We start from the raw sequence: 14,562 nt of genomic DNA, 5'->3' as shown, positions 1-14,562 counted from the left end.
TCATTTATGCTTTTTCTTGTCTTCCTTCAAAGCGGTCTTCCGAACCCTTTCGGCATCTTCAGCCATTCCACAGAGAAAGCTTAACAGCATGAGGTAGGTGGTTAAAAAAGAGATTCCCACAGTTAACATGGGACCAAGCACTGGTAGATTTGCAGTTAATCTAGGCAAACCCTTCTCCTCCTTTAGAAGCAGTTTGATTACAACATCTCTGTTTATTTCTTCTGCCCTGGGAGATATGATAACGGCCTTCAGCTCCGCTATCGGTTTTCCAGCCTGCCTGGCCAGATTAGCCAAGGATCTGTCATCTAGGCCGAAGTACTTGTAGAAGCCAATCATGGATGCTAGCAGGATGCTAATATCACAAGCAACAGAGAGCCGCGGGATAGGAATGACATTGACCAAAGCCGATGCGAGAGAGATTAGCCATATCAGCTTCTTCATGTCAGCTTTCTTCTCCTCTATCAGAGGGGTAGCCGTGTTAGTCTGGTTCTGTAGAAGCAGCAAAGAATCCTGTGGCACCTTATAGACTAACAAACGTTTTGCAGCATGAGCTTTCGTGGGTGAATACCCACTTCTTCAGATGCAACTTGCATCTGAAGAAGTGGGTATTCACCCACGAAAGCTCATGCTGCAAAACGTCTGTTAGTCTATAAGGTGCCACAGGATTCTTTGCTGCTTCTCCTCTATGATTTCTGCAGACAGGTTTGGCAGACTGAGCAGAAAGGCAAGTCTCTGCAGACCTTGGAGATCATCCTGCAATGTCTTGACCAGGGCAGGAGCATCATACTTGGTGAATTCACAGTTGGAGAGAAGGAAAATCTCTGGGTTGCTCATTCCTGCCTTTTGCAGGTGTTTCCTGCAGTCCATCCTGAGTCGCTCCAGGACGCTCTCCTGACTGAACGTTCTAGGGTGATCCCTTTCTTCATTGCGCAAGTCTTCATCCACCTTGGAGCGCACAAAATAGAACCTCTTCCCCATCTTCTCGATCTCCCGGGCCAGGGCCGCGTGGTTGCATTTGAAGCGCTCCGAAGCGATGATCACGAAGAAGTCATAGCGTTTGAAGTTCACTTGCCGCAGGTACGTGGTTGGCTGAAAATCCGGGGCACCAATGCCGGGCAGGTCCCACAGCCTCACATTGGGGTGGTTCGGAGAGGGATAAACAGTCGGCTCCATCGTCGTTTCTGTCACCCCAGTTGGGGCATGTAGCAACTTACAGATTTGCAGCCCCCACCACCATGTGCGCTGAAAATTGCATCCTCATCCCCACGGTGCACAAGCCTTAAGCACCATTAATACAGGTTAACTTCCCTGGTGCATGGACTGTTACTCCTGGGGGAATTCTGCACTACTGTGTGTGCACAAAATTAATGAGCTGTGCATATTTTTAAGATTTTGGCATAGAATCCTCCCAGGAGCAGACCATGGGGCCAATGCTTGTTGTCCTGTCCTCAGAGGCTAACAAGAACATTTTTCCTCCCTCCTCCTTCTAACAACCTTTTATGTACTTGAAAACTTATTTCATGACAGGAGTATTGATATAGAAGGGTACAGCTTACTCAGGAAGGACAGGCGGGGAAAAAAGGGAGGAGGTGTTGCCTTATATATTAAAAATGTGCACACTTGGACTGAGATGGAGATGGACATAGGAGACAGACTCGTTGCAAGTCTCTGGGTCAGGATAAAAGGGGTAAAAAACAAGGGTGATGTCATGGCAGGGGTCTACTACAGACCATCTAATGAGGAAGAAGAGGTGGAGGAGGCTTTTTTTAAACAACTAACAAAATCATCCAAAGCACAGGACTTGGTGTGATGGGAGACTTCAACCACCCAGACATCTGTTGGGAAAATAACACAGCAGAGCACAGATTATCCAACAAGTTCTTGGAATGTATTGGAGACATTTTTTTATTTCAGAAGATGGAGAAAGCTACTGGGGGTGGGGGCTGTTCTAGATTTGATTTTGACAAAGAGGGACGAACAGGTTGAGAATTTGAACGTGGAAGGTGGCTTGGGTGAAAGTGATCATGAAATGATAGAGTTCATGATTGTAAGGAATGGTAGGAGGGAGAACAGCACAATAAAGACAATGGATTTCAAGGAGGCGACTGTAGCAAACTCAGGGAGTTGGTAGGTAAGATCCCATGGGAAGCAAGTCTAAGGGGAAAAGCAATTGAAGACTATTGGCAGTTTTTCAAAGAGACGTTATTAAGGGCACAAGAGCAAACTATTCTCCTGCATAGGAAAGACAGGAAGTCTGGCAAGAGACCAGCCTGGCTTAACCAGGAGATCTTCAATGATCTAAAACTCAAAAAAAGAGTCCTACAAAAAGTGGGAACTCGGTCAAATTACAAAGGACGAATATAAACAAATAACACACGTCTGTAGGGAGAAAATTAGAAAGGCCAAGGCACAAAACAAGATCAAACTAGCTAGAGACATAGAGGGTAAGAAGAAAACATCCTACAAATACATTAGAAGCTTGTGGGGAGCCAGCAGAAGACACTCAGCTCTTTCAGCTCCAAAGCACAGGCCCGTAGCACTTGTGCTAAGGGGAAATGCCCTTAACGAGCAGCTGCATTAGGCCCCTTATCCGGTGTGTGGGCTGCAGTCACAGGAAGGCACTATGATCTCCCTTACATGCACGCACGGCCGGGACACTACAGGAGCCCTGAGACCCTCTGTTCTGCTCCATTGATTCCACTCACCACTAGCACAGCCTCGTTCAGTGCCCAGCCAAGTCTGATCAGTCTCTTCTGCTCACCAGCCCCTGATACAAGAACAAGGGGGCAGTCGATGAAATTAACAGCTGGTGCACTGAGAACAAACCAAAGAAAATGCATCTTCACGCAGGTCCAAAGTCAGGCCTAGCATGAGCAGATGCAACTCCCATTGCTCTGGAGCCGTTTGATCCAGCACCCTGTGCAGAGCCTCCAGACCTCAGCCACTTCTCCCCATGAGCTAGTGTGTCTCCATTAATTAACCTCTGCTGCCCTGCTCAGGAAATTAGAGCAGTTACAGGAAAAGAGCAGCGGCTGGTGACAATCATCGCACTGAGTGCTGGACACACGGATGGGAAACAAATCATTAGAACCAGAGTTTAGTGGTGCACGTTTTTGATATTCTCAATGCAAAGGGAAGATAGGAGGCTGGTATCTCCAGAAAGGGTATCTCCAGGCTCTCAGCTTCCCACCCACCCTCCGACATAGAGGATCCGCACTATGTGAAGGCTATAATTAGAAAGAAACTGCCCACAGCCCATGGGAGGCCTGTAACCACAGAGAGACACCCCACACCATGGCAGGACTGCACCCACCTTTCCACAGCACCCCCAGCATTCCAAGTCTGCAGCCTGTCCATGCACAGGGCAGCCCCCCACTTCCTTCCTGGTGCTGCTTCTCTCCTCTCCCCACAGCTACAAAATCCTGGATCACGGCAGTTCCGGCTCCTTCCCTCCCCAGCCCAGGCCCCATGTTACACGCAAGTCCCTGACACACCATGTCCCTGGGGCAAATCTAGATGGGAGAGGTGGGGATTTATTTTTAGTTTGAATTTGTCTAGCTTCAGCTTCCAACCTCTGGATCTGGTTCTGTCTTTGTCTGACCCATCAGAGATTCTTCTACTATCACCAGTATTCTCCCCATGTAGCTTCTTACAGATCGGGATCAAGTCACCTCTTAGCCTTCTCTTGGATAAACTAAACCGATCGTGCTTTCCATGTCAGGAAGGTTTTCCAGACCCTGAACCATCCCTGTAGCTCTATTTTGGTACCCTCTCCAATTTTTCAAACACCCCTTTTGAACATGCGGACACAATATCCCAGCAGAGGACTCTAAGGGGAGCTGCATCTGAAATCTCCCTGGATGATGAAGCCGGCGAGGTGTCTGGCAGCTCGTTTGTTCTGGGGAACACAAGCCCCGCCGTGTCCAGCAGTTACGCTAAGGGCTCTTTCCACTGCAGAGCGCTATTGGGGAAACCGGGGAGATCCCCATATCTCAAGCGAGAGGGAGGCCCAAAGAGCTGCAGGAAGAGGCGGGTGTTAAATGTACCTGTAACGGGTTGGGACTCACCACCTGGCGCCTCCTGCTGGTGACTCTGGGAATTAGCTCTTTCCAGTGGAGCGCCTCCTCCTGGCGGTGTCCCGTCCGTCGTTCTGTCATTTGTCGTTGTCTCTGGACCCGCGTTGTTGTGTGCTCGGTGGCGTCCTCTTCGAGGCCACTGCCCTCCGGCAGTGTCCCTTAGTCCATTTGCACCCCCTTCCGGGGGTGTGATCAGCAGTCCCACACCTCAGTCACTAGGTCCAACCGCCCTTTGAGTCCAATCCCTCTTGTCAGGGATCTGGTGTAAAAATATGGCCGCTCCCTACGGCCAATGGCTGGGTGCACTGCAAGGAGTGAAGGGTGGGGGGACCCAGGCCCGCCCACTACTCTGGGTCCCAGCCCAGGGACCCTCTGGCATCAGCCTCGCTGTCCTTCTCTCTCCTCTTCCGCTGTCTGCTTCCCTGGGCCGCTTCCCCTACGGCCCCTTGCACCCGCTAGGCCCTTCCCTTCAGGGCCTGCAGCCTGGCAGGCTACAGGTTCAAGCTCCCTAGCCTCCCCGAGCCTGGCCAGCACTGCGCTGTCCATGGTGCTAGTGTCCTCCCTTGGAGACTGACCTTCCCCTGTGGAAGGCCTGGGACAGACTGACTGCTCCTGCTCTGGGCAGCCTTTTTATATGTCTGAGCCTGGCCCTGATTGGCTGTCTCCAAACTGGGCCCTAATTGGCTCACAATAAGCCCCTCTCTGACTGGCTCACAATAAGCCCTGTCTGCGCAGGCGCCCTGGCCTGCTGCAGCCCATTCTCACAGGGAGCGGGGCAGTCCGCCCCACTACAGTACCTTTATTAAACCAGAACTCTGTTTCCACAAGCGCGGTGATTGCAAACCCAAAGGAAACAAATACCAAGATTAGGGAAGGAAAGTAAATGCTGGCTTCTCTTGCTCCATCCCCATACACGACCATCGATGTATCTAGGTTCTTACATCAGTGCCCATCACTGTAGAATTTGGGCTCCTCCCAAGAGTAACAACAGTAACTCCATCTCTTCATTCTCCACGTGTGCTTGGTTCCCAGGTTTCACAGCTCTTCCCTCCGCTAGGGTGCAGTGAATGCCCTGATTATGTGATTGTGTATATATGATGTTCCATTTGGTAGCTCTGATGCAGGGAGAGGTGGCTTCTTGTGTCATTTTGAATCAAATAAATGAATAAAATACAGGGATATCCACATTCAGAACCAGAATGTAGGAAGTGCCAGACTGGATCAGACCCGAGGTCCATCGAGTGCAGTCTCCCGTCTCTGACTATGGACGGTACCAGATGATCCAGAGGAAGAGTGAGAACCCCACAGTCGCAGATGTGGAATAATCTCCCCCCATGCCCTGCCTTTGTCTCTAAGAGTTAGAGATGAGCTTAAACCCTGAAGCTGGAGGTTTAATAGCCACACCAATATTTTTGATTATGATTCATTATGACACCTCTGGCTGTTCTTGATACCCAACCAATCATCCGACCCCCTTCCCGAGACATAAATATCAAATCCAAATGCCCAACCTGCAGGGCTGGAGTCCAAGCACGGATCCAGTTTATGCCCCTGTCAGGATTCTCTCCCCACTCTGAACTTTAGGGTACAGATGTGGGGACCCGCATAAAGACCCCCTGAGTTTATTTCTACTAGCTTAGGTTAAAACTCCTCAAGGCACAATTTCTCTCTTATACCTTGGAATAAGTATTGCTGCCACCACCAAGTGATTTAAAAAAACATTTAGGGAGGGCCACTTGGAGCCCTACCTCCCCCAAATAATCCCCCAAGCCCCTATACTCCTTTTCCTGGGCAGGCTTGAGAATATATCCTCACTAATTGGTACAGGTGAACGCAGATCCAAACCCTTGGATCTGAAAACAATGAAAAATTTCAATCAGGTTCTTAAAAGAAGAATTTTAATTAAAGAAAAGGTAAAAGAATCACCTCTGTAAAATCGGAATGGCGAGTACTTTACAGAATAACGAAAGACTCAAGAACATAAAGGATCTCCCCTCTCGGCAAAACCTTAAAGTTACAAATCCAGGGACAAACCTCTCTCTAGACAAAAACCTCCCTCTAGACAAGGACAATCACAAGCCAAAATAAAAGGAAGCTAATTCTAATGGAGTTGGATTGCTCGCCTTCTTGATCTGTCTCAGGCAAGCACACAGAACAGACAGACAAAGCCTTCCCCCCCACTCCCAAGATTTGAAAGTATCTTGTCTCCTTATTGGTCCTTTGGTTCAGGTGTCAGCCAGGTGACCTGAGCTTCTTAACCCTTTACAGGTAAAAGAGGAATTAACCCCTTACAGGGCAAAGAGGAATTTTATGCTATCCTTAGTTGTATGTTTATGACAGTCCCTTAATCTCTATTTTCCTAAGAACAATAAAGCTCAGATGCACAAAGTGTCAGATTAAACTCTACAGCAGTTTATTGAAAGATAAATGCACCTCTCCAAGGTTTGGAATGACGATCAGATCACAAGCAGCGAGTACATGGAGCGGTGAGATTGAATCCACATTGGTTACCGAGTACAGAACATTGAGCAAATCAACAGCGACAGGTTGATACGTAGCATCACACAAACTAATTCTCAAGAGAGCAAGAAACACCCTGTGATTACAAACCCAGCACCTCAGCTCAGTCAGGGTCGGTGGTTCCCGAACACCCAGGCAAATCTGAACTCAGCAACAATCAAGCAAATCAGGGATTAAACACATCAGCAGTAGCTCAAACCTCAGCTCAGGGTTGTCAATTGCAGAGGTGAGATTCTCATTAACTGTTAAGCCTCCATTACAGGTTTAGCAGCTGGATGCTTCCAAACCCTCTGGGGGTCATATGGATCCCTGCAGGGCTCGGGGACGGAGCTTTGCAACCAGAGCACATGATTGCTGGTTGGTATCTGTGGTTAAGAATTTCCTTTGCCAAAGCCTGTGTGTTTTGATTCCCTGCCACATGTTCCCCAAGAGGTTAAAATACAAGATCAGAGTTTCCACAGTCGTGTTGGAATTGTGAGGTTGCTGACAAACAACGTGGGGTTCTGAGCCCCTTTCTCTGCCTGGAGGGGGGTGAGGGGCGATTTAAAAAATAACAGGAAATGTCCTAGGTTTTTGCAGAGCAGACAAGCTGACGATAAGTGTCGGATTGTTTTGCATAAGAGTGTGGGAAACTGACATGCAAGTCTCAAGGATGAGGCTCGTTCTTATCTGCTGGGAGGCGATAACAGGATAATAAATTAGAGGGTTGGCCAGGATGTTAAATAGCCAATGAAGTTACAGCTGTGCTTGTCTGTACCTTATTAACCAATTAGCAATTGCTTGATTGCTTGCTTTAAGTGTATAAAGATGTATGCTGGAGAGAAATAAAATGACTTTGCTTTTAATCATATTGATGGTCGAGCTCTGTCCACGCACGCCTGCGCTGCAACAAATGGTGACCCCGACGTGATTCGTATCAAATGAAAGTGTCGGTGGCCTGACCCAGGCGGAGAAGCCCTGAGCCCAGAGGCGAACGGCCAGGAGCCTGAGCCCAGAGGCGGGGAGTGCTTATCCGACGTGACTCGTATCGAGTGATGATAGTGTCGGGAGCTTGAGCCCAGAGGCGAACGGCCAGGAGCCTGAGCCCAGAGGCGGGCGGCTGGGAGCCGCGGCGGGGAGTGCTTGAGAAGCCCCCGGATTCCGACGTGATTCGTATCGAGTGATGATAGTGTCGGGAGCCTGAGCCCAGAGGCGAACGGCCAGGAGCCGCAGGGGAGAGTGCCGGAGAAGCCCCCGGGCATCCAACAGAGACGCGGTGAGCGGCTGGGAGCCGCAGGGGAGAGTGCCGGAGACGCCCCCGGGCGTCCAACAGAGACGCGCGCCTGAGCTCAGGGGCGAGCGTCCGAAAAGAGAGGCGCACCCAAGCTCAGATATGAGTACCGCTGTATCAGCTGAAGAAAAGATAACATAGAAGTTTTATTTGCACATTATAAACCGACAAAGGGAAAAGATCTTCCCTGCTGCACTGATTCACTTATTAAGAAGAGAGGGGGAGTTGTGGAGGCTCCTCCTGACCGGCCTTCCGGCACAGGACGAGGAGGTGCTCCGCTGGAAGCGAGCCCTGGACGGGAAGACATTGGAGTGCATGGCGCAGGCAGAGGCTTGTGCCGTGGCCCCGGAGGTCGTTCGGACCTACAGAAGCCCGGAGAAGGCATCCTACGCTGGCTGGTTTGAGCCTGGGACAGTGCTGGGAAAACCATTATGCTTCTCCGGTATGAGCAGCAATAGCTGACACAGGATTCACAGATTAAAAGAAGCCAAGCAGGGAAGGAAAAGGAACAGCATGAGTTAACTAAGCAAGCTAAAGATAAGACTTGGCGAACAGCCCAGACTAAAGAGAGCGTGACTGGGCCCAAAAAAGTTAATGAGAGCTGCAAAACTCGGCCTGGCATTACCGGAATGTGTCAGATTTCTTTTCTTATGGGTAAAGAAACGCTACAAAAAAGACTGACTGCTTGGACCCATGATTTTTACTGCAGAAAGACCCCTCCACATCAGAAGAATTTTTCTACTGATGATTGGCCTATGTAATTTTTTAGTCCTATTGTGTTTTTGGACAGCATGAAAAAGGGACAAGGTGTCCCTTGGCAGCCCCCATTGTGTTATTTGGAATTTTTTTTTTGTTTGTTGTTGTTTTTTGAAAGAAGCAAAATTACTACGGGATGATGTCCTGGTAAATTTCCCCCGTAGAAGCTGAACCATGCCGGTGGTGGAAAATAAGGAAGAACACTTATGTTGTTGATGTTGCCAAAGTCCAGAAATTCCTGATTAAAAAGACATTGAGAACTGACCCTGGTGAAGAAACAAAGAATTACACACTGGCAGGACGAAATTTGTGGGACTTATGTTTGGAACTGTGGTATTAATTGAATTTCGGGGTTTATTCTACAGGCTGCGCCCTGTGTTTTGGATAAATCCTTCAGTATGTATAGCCCACCCTAATTGGATTGTAAATGATATGTCCTTATTTTATTGAGGCTGAGAAAGCATTGCCGTGGGAGCTAGTATGTTTGAATTTTTGAATGGCCAGCTGATGGCCATTCGGAGTGATTTTGAGCACCAGGATAGCCCACTGCCCTTACAAATATATTAGGAGTACCATTTGATTTGGAGTTGTAAAAATATATTTAGACACTGTTTAAGTAAAAGTGTAAATATTTGCAGTGCCCCTCCCCAGCATGTAAACCGGTTGAGTTGGGGGATGAGGGCTTTTACATATCGAACCCTGCCGGGTTCATGGGGAGGATGATTGTGGAATTATTTACCCCAGCTTTTTAGAGTTAAATTGTTTTTTGTTTTTCAAGTTTGAGAAAACTCAGCCAATGGGTTTGTTGAGTATTCTCAAAGGGGGGAATTGTGTGTTATTTAGGCATAAATTTAGGTAATTTGGGAGAATGGCTTTGAATTTATGTGACCCTAAGAATTTTTATGTAAAGTGTTTTTGTTAGTCTGTTTAGACTTTTTGTTAATTTTGTATTATGTACTGATTATTGGCAGTTGTATGATTGTTTGATATTTGATGTAGCCCCCACGGTGGGAAAGTACAGATAGTTGTTTACAGAAGATAACAGAAAGGTAGGGGCTAGTATGGTTTAGCAAGAGGAAATATGGATCGGGCCCAGGCAGGCACGCAATAGATAGAGAACTTGAAGAGGAAAAAAGGATCGGGCCCAGGCGGCGGGCAACAGACAACAAGCTTGGAATACTGGTTGATAACCTTGAGGGTGTAGTTGATAGAACAGGTAATTAACTACTAGCGAGTAATGTTAGGCAGAGTAAAAAGTTAACTCTGTGGTTGCTGGAGGGAATAGCAGTTGAATTTTGTAAAGATGCTAAAGAGAAAAGTTTTTGGTGTTTTTGAAATGTTTGTATATAAATTTAGGCAAAGAAATTAGTTTGCAATTGTTTGGCCATGAATATTTTGTTGCATTAGTTGAAGATTGTATATTGTGCTATGTAATTGTAATTGTATTAGGCTAAGGGCATATAAGTGGTGATTTTTTTTTTTTTTTAGTGTTTAAAATTAGAAGCTAATAGTAAGAAATTTTAAGCTGTGATTAGCTTTGAATTTTAGGAGTAAGCTAGGAAGCAATTGTATTACTGTAAATGATTTACCTGATGAAGTAATTTTTTTGTTTTGCCTGCTAGTTATATAGGGTTTTGGTATATTTTAAGTAATGATTGCTTGCCCAGTAGGGGTAGTTTTGTTTTTGTTTTTTAGATATTAAAGAAAATTGGTGTTAGCTGTATAGCATTTAATGTACCATGTAATTATTTATGAATTGCATGGTTATGGATAAGCCTTATAGATTGAGGAAGTATTATTTGGCTTTTAGTTTTGTTTTGTTTAATTGGTTATTGTTACCTTTTTATGTGTTTTTGGAATAGAGGGGAGAATTTCCCTATGCTGCCTTGGTGGAAAATTACAGCTGCGTGATTACGAGAACAGAGGGATGAGATAATGTTGTTATGAGAAAGTAGGGAACTGCCAGAGCGAGGCAAAGGCCAGGTGGCCTAATTGGATCAGATACGGTGCATGGGAAATGGGAAGACAGTAAGCCAGGTGGATTCCGGCGAAGTGGGTCCGGCCTTGGCTGATTTTGGCGCAGAGTGCCATAAATACAATGGCCTTCTGCTTGCTGCCCCATGTTGCTGCAGTGGAAGCCCTTATTGGAAACCTGCTTTGTGGGTGTTTGCATATTGGCAGAACCCTCCTGGCCCCTTGGGCCACTTGCGTTACCTGGAGGAGGGATGTATAGGTAAAAATAGGGCATTGCGGAAGATATTGTTACGGTTTAGTTAGGCAGCTGGTGTTTAGATTTGCTTTTAGTTTTGTTGTGTAATAGATTGTAGTAATGTGATGCTATAAGTTGAAAATGTTTTGCTGTGCCTTCCTTTTTTTTTATTATGAGAAAAGGGGGGAAGTGTCGGATTGTTTTGCATAAGAGTGTGGGAAACTGACATGCAAGTCTCAAGGATGAGGCTCGTTCTTATCTGCTGGGAGGCGATAACAGGATAATAAATTAGAGGGTTGGCCAGGATGTTAAATAGCCAATGAAGTTACAGCTGTGCTTGTCTGTACCTTATTAACCAATTAGCAATTGCTTGATTGCTTGCTTTAAGTGTATAAAGATGTATGCTGGAGAGAAATAAAATGACTTTGCTTTTAATCATATTGATGGTCGAGCTCTGTCCACGCACGCCTGCGCTGCAACAGATAAGCAACAGCCCCGATTGCTTCCTCACTGCCTCCACAGCTGATCGGTGCATTCCCCTGCAAGCCAGAGCGGCTGGGTCTGGCTCACCCAGGCCCTGTTTTCTAGCCCTGCGGAGGGGACCCATCAGGAAGGCGCTGACTGACAGCTCTTGCTGTGTCCTGGGCTTGTGCCAGCGCCGTACCGCCCTGACAGGGAGTGACACCATCTCCAGTGAGTTCCTCTGCTGCATGTACTCCTCCAGCTCCCCCAACTGTACCTTTCCTCCCCCTCCCCCTCTCCTCCCCTTCTCCCCTCCCCCATCCCTCTGGCAGCGTGCTCCTTTTAGAAAACTGAAATACAGTAACTCTAAGCTCAGGAGGTCCCAGCACTGGCTCTATGGCAGGCGGCCAGCAGCGCCCACCTCCCAAGGAAGGATCCCAGACAAGAGGTCTGGCCCCAGGGATGGTTTAGGAGCCCCAGAGTGAGAAACAAGGGTGATGTGGTGGTGAGAGTCTGCTATAGACCACCAGACCAGGGGGATGAGGTGGACGAGGCTTTCTTCAGGCAGCTAACAGTAGTTACTAGATCACAGGCCCTGGTTCTCATGGGAGACTACAATCACCCTGATATCTCCGAGGAGAGCAATACAGCAGTGCACAGACAATCCAGGAAGTTTTTGGAAAGTGTAGGGGACAATTTCCTGGTGCAAATGCTGGAGGAACCAACTAGGGGCAGAGCTCTTCTTGACCTGCTGCTCGCAAATCGGGAAGAATTAGTAGGGGAAGCAAAAGTGGATGGGAACCTGGGAGGCAGTGACCATGAGATGGTCGAGTTCAGGATCCTGACACAAGGAAGAAAGGAGAGCAGCAGAATACAGACCCTGGACTTCAGAAAAGCAGACTGATTCCCTTGGGGAACTGATGGGCAGGATCACCTGGGAGAATAACATGGGGGGGGGAGGAGTGCAGGAGAGCTGGCTGTATTTTAAAGAATCCTTATTGAGGTTGCAGGAGCAAACCATCCCGATGCGTAGGAAGAATAGTAAATATGGCAGGCGACCAGCTTGGCTTAACAGTGAAATCCTTGCTGATCTTAACCAAAAAAAGAAGCTTCCAAGAAGTGGAAGATTGGACAGATGACCAGGGAGGAGTATAAAAATATTGCTCAGGCTGCAGGGGCGAAATCAGGAAGGCCAAATCACACTTGAAGTTGCAGCTGGCAAGAAATGTTAAGAGTAACAAGAAGGGTTTCTACAGGTATGTTAGCAACAAGAAGAAAGTCAAAGAAAGTGTGGGCCCCTTGCTGAATGGGGGAGGCAACCTAGTGACAGAGGATGTGGAAAAAGCTCATGTACTCAATGCTTTTTTTTGCCTCTGTCTTCGCGAACAAGGTCAGCTCCCAGACAGTGGCGTAGCCAGGTTTTCAGCATAGGGGGAGCAAAAAACATAAAAAAGGCCCCCCCCTTGTCTCCTCCTCTGGCCACTTCCCCAGACCAGACCTCCCCCACCACCCCGCTCACCTTCCCTCCTGCGCTGCTGCCTGTCCCCGGCTCCTGTCCCAGCGCTCGGCTGCGTCTGCACCGGCTGGCAGGCGCAGCTTCCATGCCGGCCTGCAGCCCCGCGGCTCCTCCGGCCGTGTGCCTGGCAGCACCGGTCAGCAGGCGCTGCTTCCGCGCCTGCCGGCCTGAGGGGAAGTGGCTGCTTCCGCTGAATCCTGCCAGCTACGCTACTGCTCCCAGAGTGCTGCACTGGGCAGCACAGGATGGGGAGGAGGTGACCAACCCTCTGTGGAGAAAGAAGTGGTTCAGGACTATTTAGAAAAGCTGGATACGCACAAGTCCATGGGGCCGGATGTGCTGCATCCGAGGGTGCTAAAGGAGTTGGCGGAAGTGCTTGCAGAGCCATTGGCCATTAACTTTGAAAACTCCGGGTGATCGGGGGAGGTCCCGGATGACTGGAAAAACGCTAATGTAGTGTCCATCTTTAAAAAAGAGAAGAAGGAGGATCCGGGGAACTTCAGGCCAGTCAGCCTCACCTCAGTCCCTGGAAAAATCATGGAGCAGGTCCTCAAGGAATCAATTCTGAAGCACTTAGAGGAGAGGAAAGTGATCAGGAACAGTCAGCATGGATTCACCAAGGGCAAGTCATGCCTGACTAACCTAATTGCCTTCTATGAGGAGATAACTGGGTCTGTGGATGAAGGGAAAGCAGTGGACGTGTTATTCCTTGACTTTAGCAAAGCTTTTGATAGGGTCTCCCACAGTATTCTTGCCAGCAAGTTAAAGAAGTATGGGCTGGATGAATGGACTATAAGGTGGATAGAAAGCTGGCTAGATCGTTGGGCTCAACGGCTCCATGTCTAGTTGGCAGCCGGTATCAAGCAGAGTGCCCCAAGGGTTGGTTCTGGGGCCAGCTTTGTTCAATATCTTAATTAATGATCTGGAGGATGGCGTGGACTGCACTCTCAGCATAGAATTCATAGAATCATAGAATTCAAGATCAGAAGGGACCATTATGATCATCTAGTCTGACCTCCTGCAAGATGCAGGCCACATAAGCCGATCCACCCACTCCTTTAGCAAGCGACCCCTGCCCCATGCTTCGGAGGAAGGCGAAAAACCTCCAGGGCCACTGCCAATCTTCCCTGGAGGAAAATTCCTTCCCGACCCCAAATATGGCAGTCAGCTGAACGCCGAGCATGCGGGCAAGACTCTCCAGCCATACCCTCTGGAAAAAGGTTAAGAATATCATATCATTGACCCATTGTACTATTTACCAGTGTGGCACTTAATTGACCTATTGACTAAGCCCGTTATCCTATCATACCATCTCCTCCATAAACTTATCTAGCTTAATCTTAAAGTCATGGAGGTCCTTCGCCCCCACTGTTTCCCTCGGTAGGCTGTTCCAGTATTGCACTCCTCTGATGGTTAGAAACCTTCCTCTAATTTCAAGCCTAAAGCAAGTTTGCAGATGACACTAAACTGGGAGGAGTGGTAGATACGCTGGCGGGTAGGGATAGGATACAGAGGGACCTAGTCAAATAAGAGGACTGAGCCAAAAGAAACCTGATGAGGTTCAAAAAGGACAAGTGCAGAGTCCTGCACTTAGGACGGAAGAATCCCATGCACTGCTACAGACTAGGGACCAAATGGCTAGGCAGCAGTTCTGCAGAAAAGGACCTGGGGGTTACAGTGGATGAGAAGCTGGATATGAGTCAACAGTGTGCCCTTGTTGCCAAGAAGGCTAATGGCATTTTGGGCTGCATTA

The 14,562-nt window shown here is 48.1% G+C and overlaps 1 protein-coding gene across 1 annotated transcript; it reads right to left on the bottom strand.

Moving 5' to 3' along the window:
• LOC123351923 (interferon-inducible GTPase 5-like) lies at positions 1–12,896 on the bottom strand. The gene is made up of 3 exons (XM_044991614.1): positions 12,813–12,896; positions 741–1,242; positions 1–458 (listed from the first exon to the last, which is right to left on the bottom strand). Exons 1-3 carry the CDS (start codon positions 12,894–12,896, stop codon positions 1–3), a joined length of 1,044 nt encoding a protein of 347 aa, XP_044847549.1.
• Positions 12,897–14,562: the final 1,666 nt, after the last annotated feature.

This window comes from Mauremys mutica, chromosome 17 (genome assembly GCF_020497125.1).
Source record: "Mauremys mutica isolate MM-2020 ecotype Southern chromosome 17, ASM2049712v1, whole genome shotgun sequence".
NCBI lineage: Eukaryota > Metazoa > Chordata > Testudines > Geoemydidae > Mauremys > Mauremys mutica.
Note: the sequence above shows the minus strand (reverse complement) of the source record. Positions and strands in the feature narration are given on the sequence as shown.

What these genes read in the sequence shown, in the direction of transcription:
- LOC123351923 (XM_044991614.1), bottom strand. Translation starts at nt 12,896, where the DNA reads ATGGAAGCTGCGCCTGCCAGCCGGTGCAGACGCAGCCGAGCGCTGGGA. An exon ending in GCAGCAGCGCAGGAGGGAAG is followed by an intron (nt 1,243 to 12,812) that starts GTGAGCGGGGTG and finishes TGCAATTTTCAG; the next exon opens with CGCACATGGTGGTGGGGGCT. An exon ending in ATTGCAGGATGATCTCCAAG is followed by an intron (nt 459 to 740) that starts GTCTGCAGAGAC and finishes CCCCTCTGATAG; the next exon opens with AGGAGAAGAAAGCTGACATG.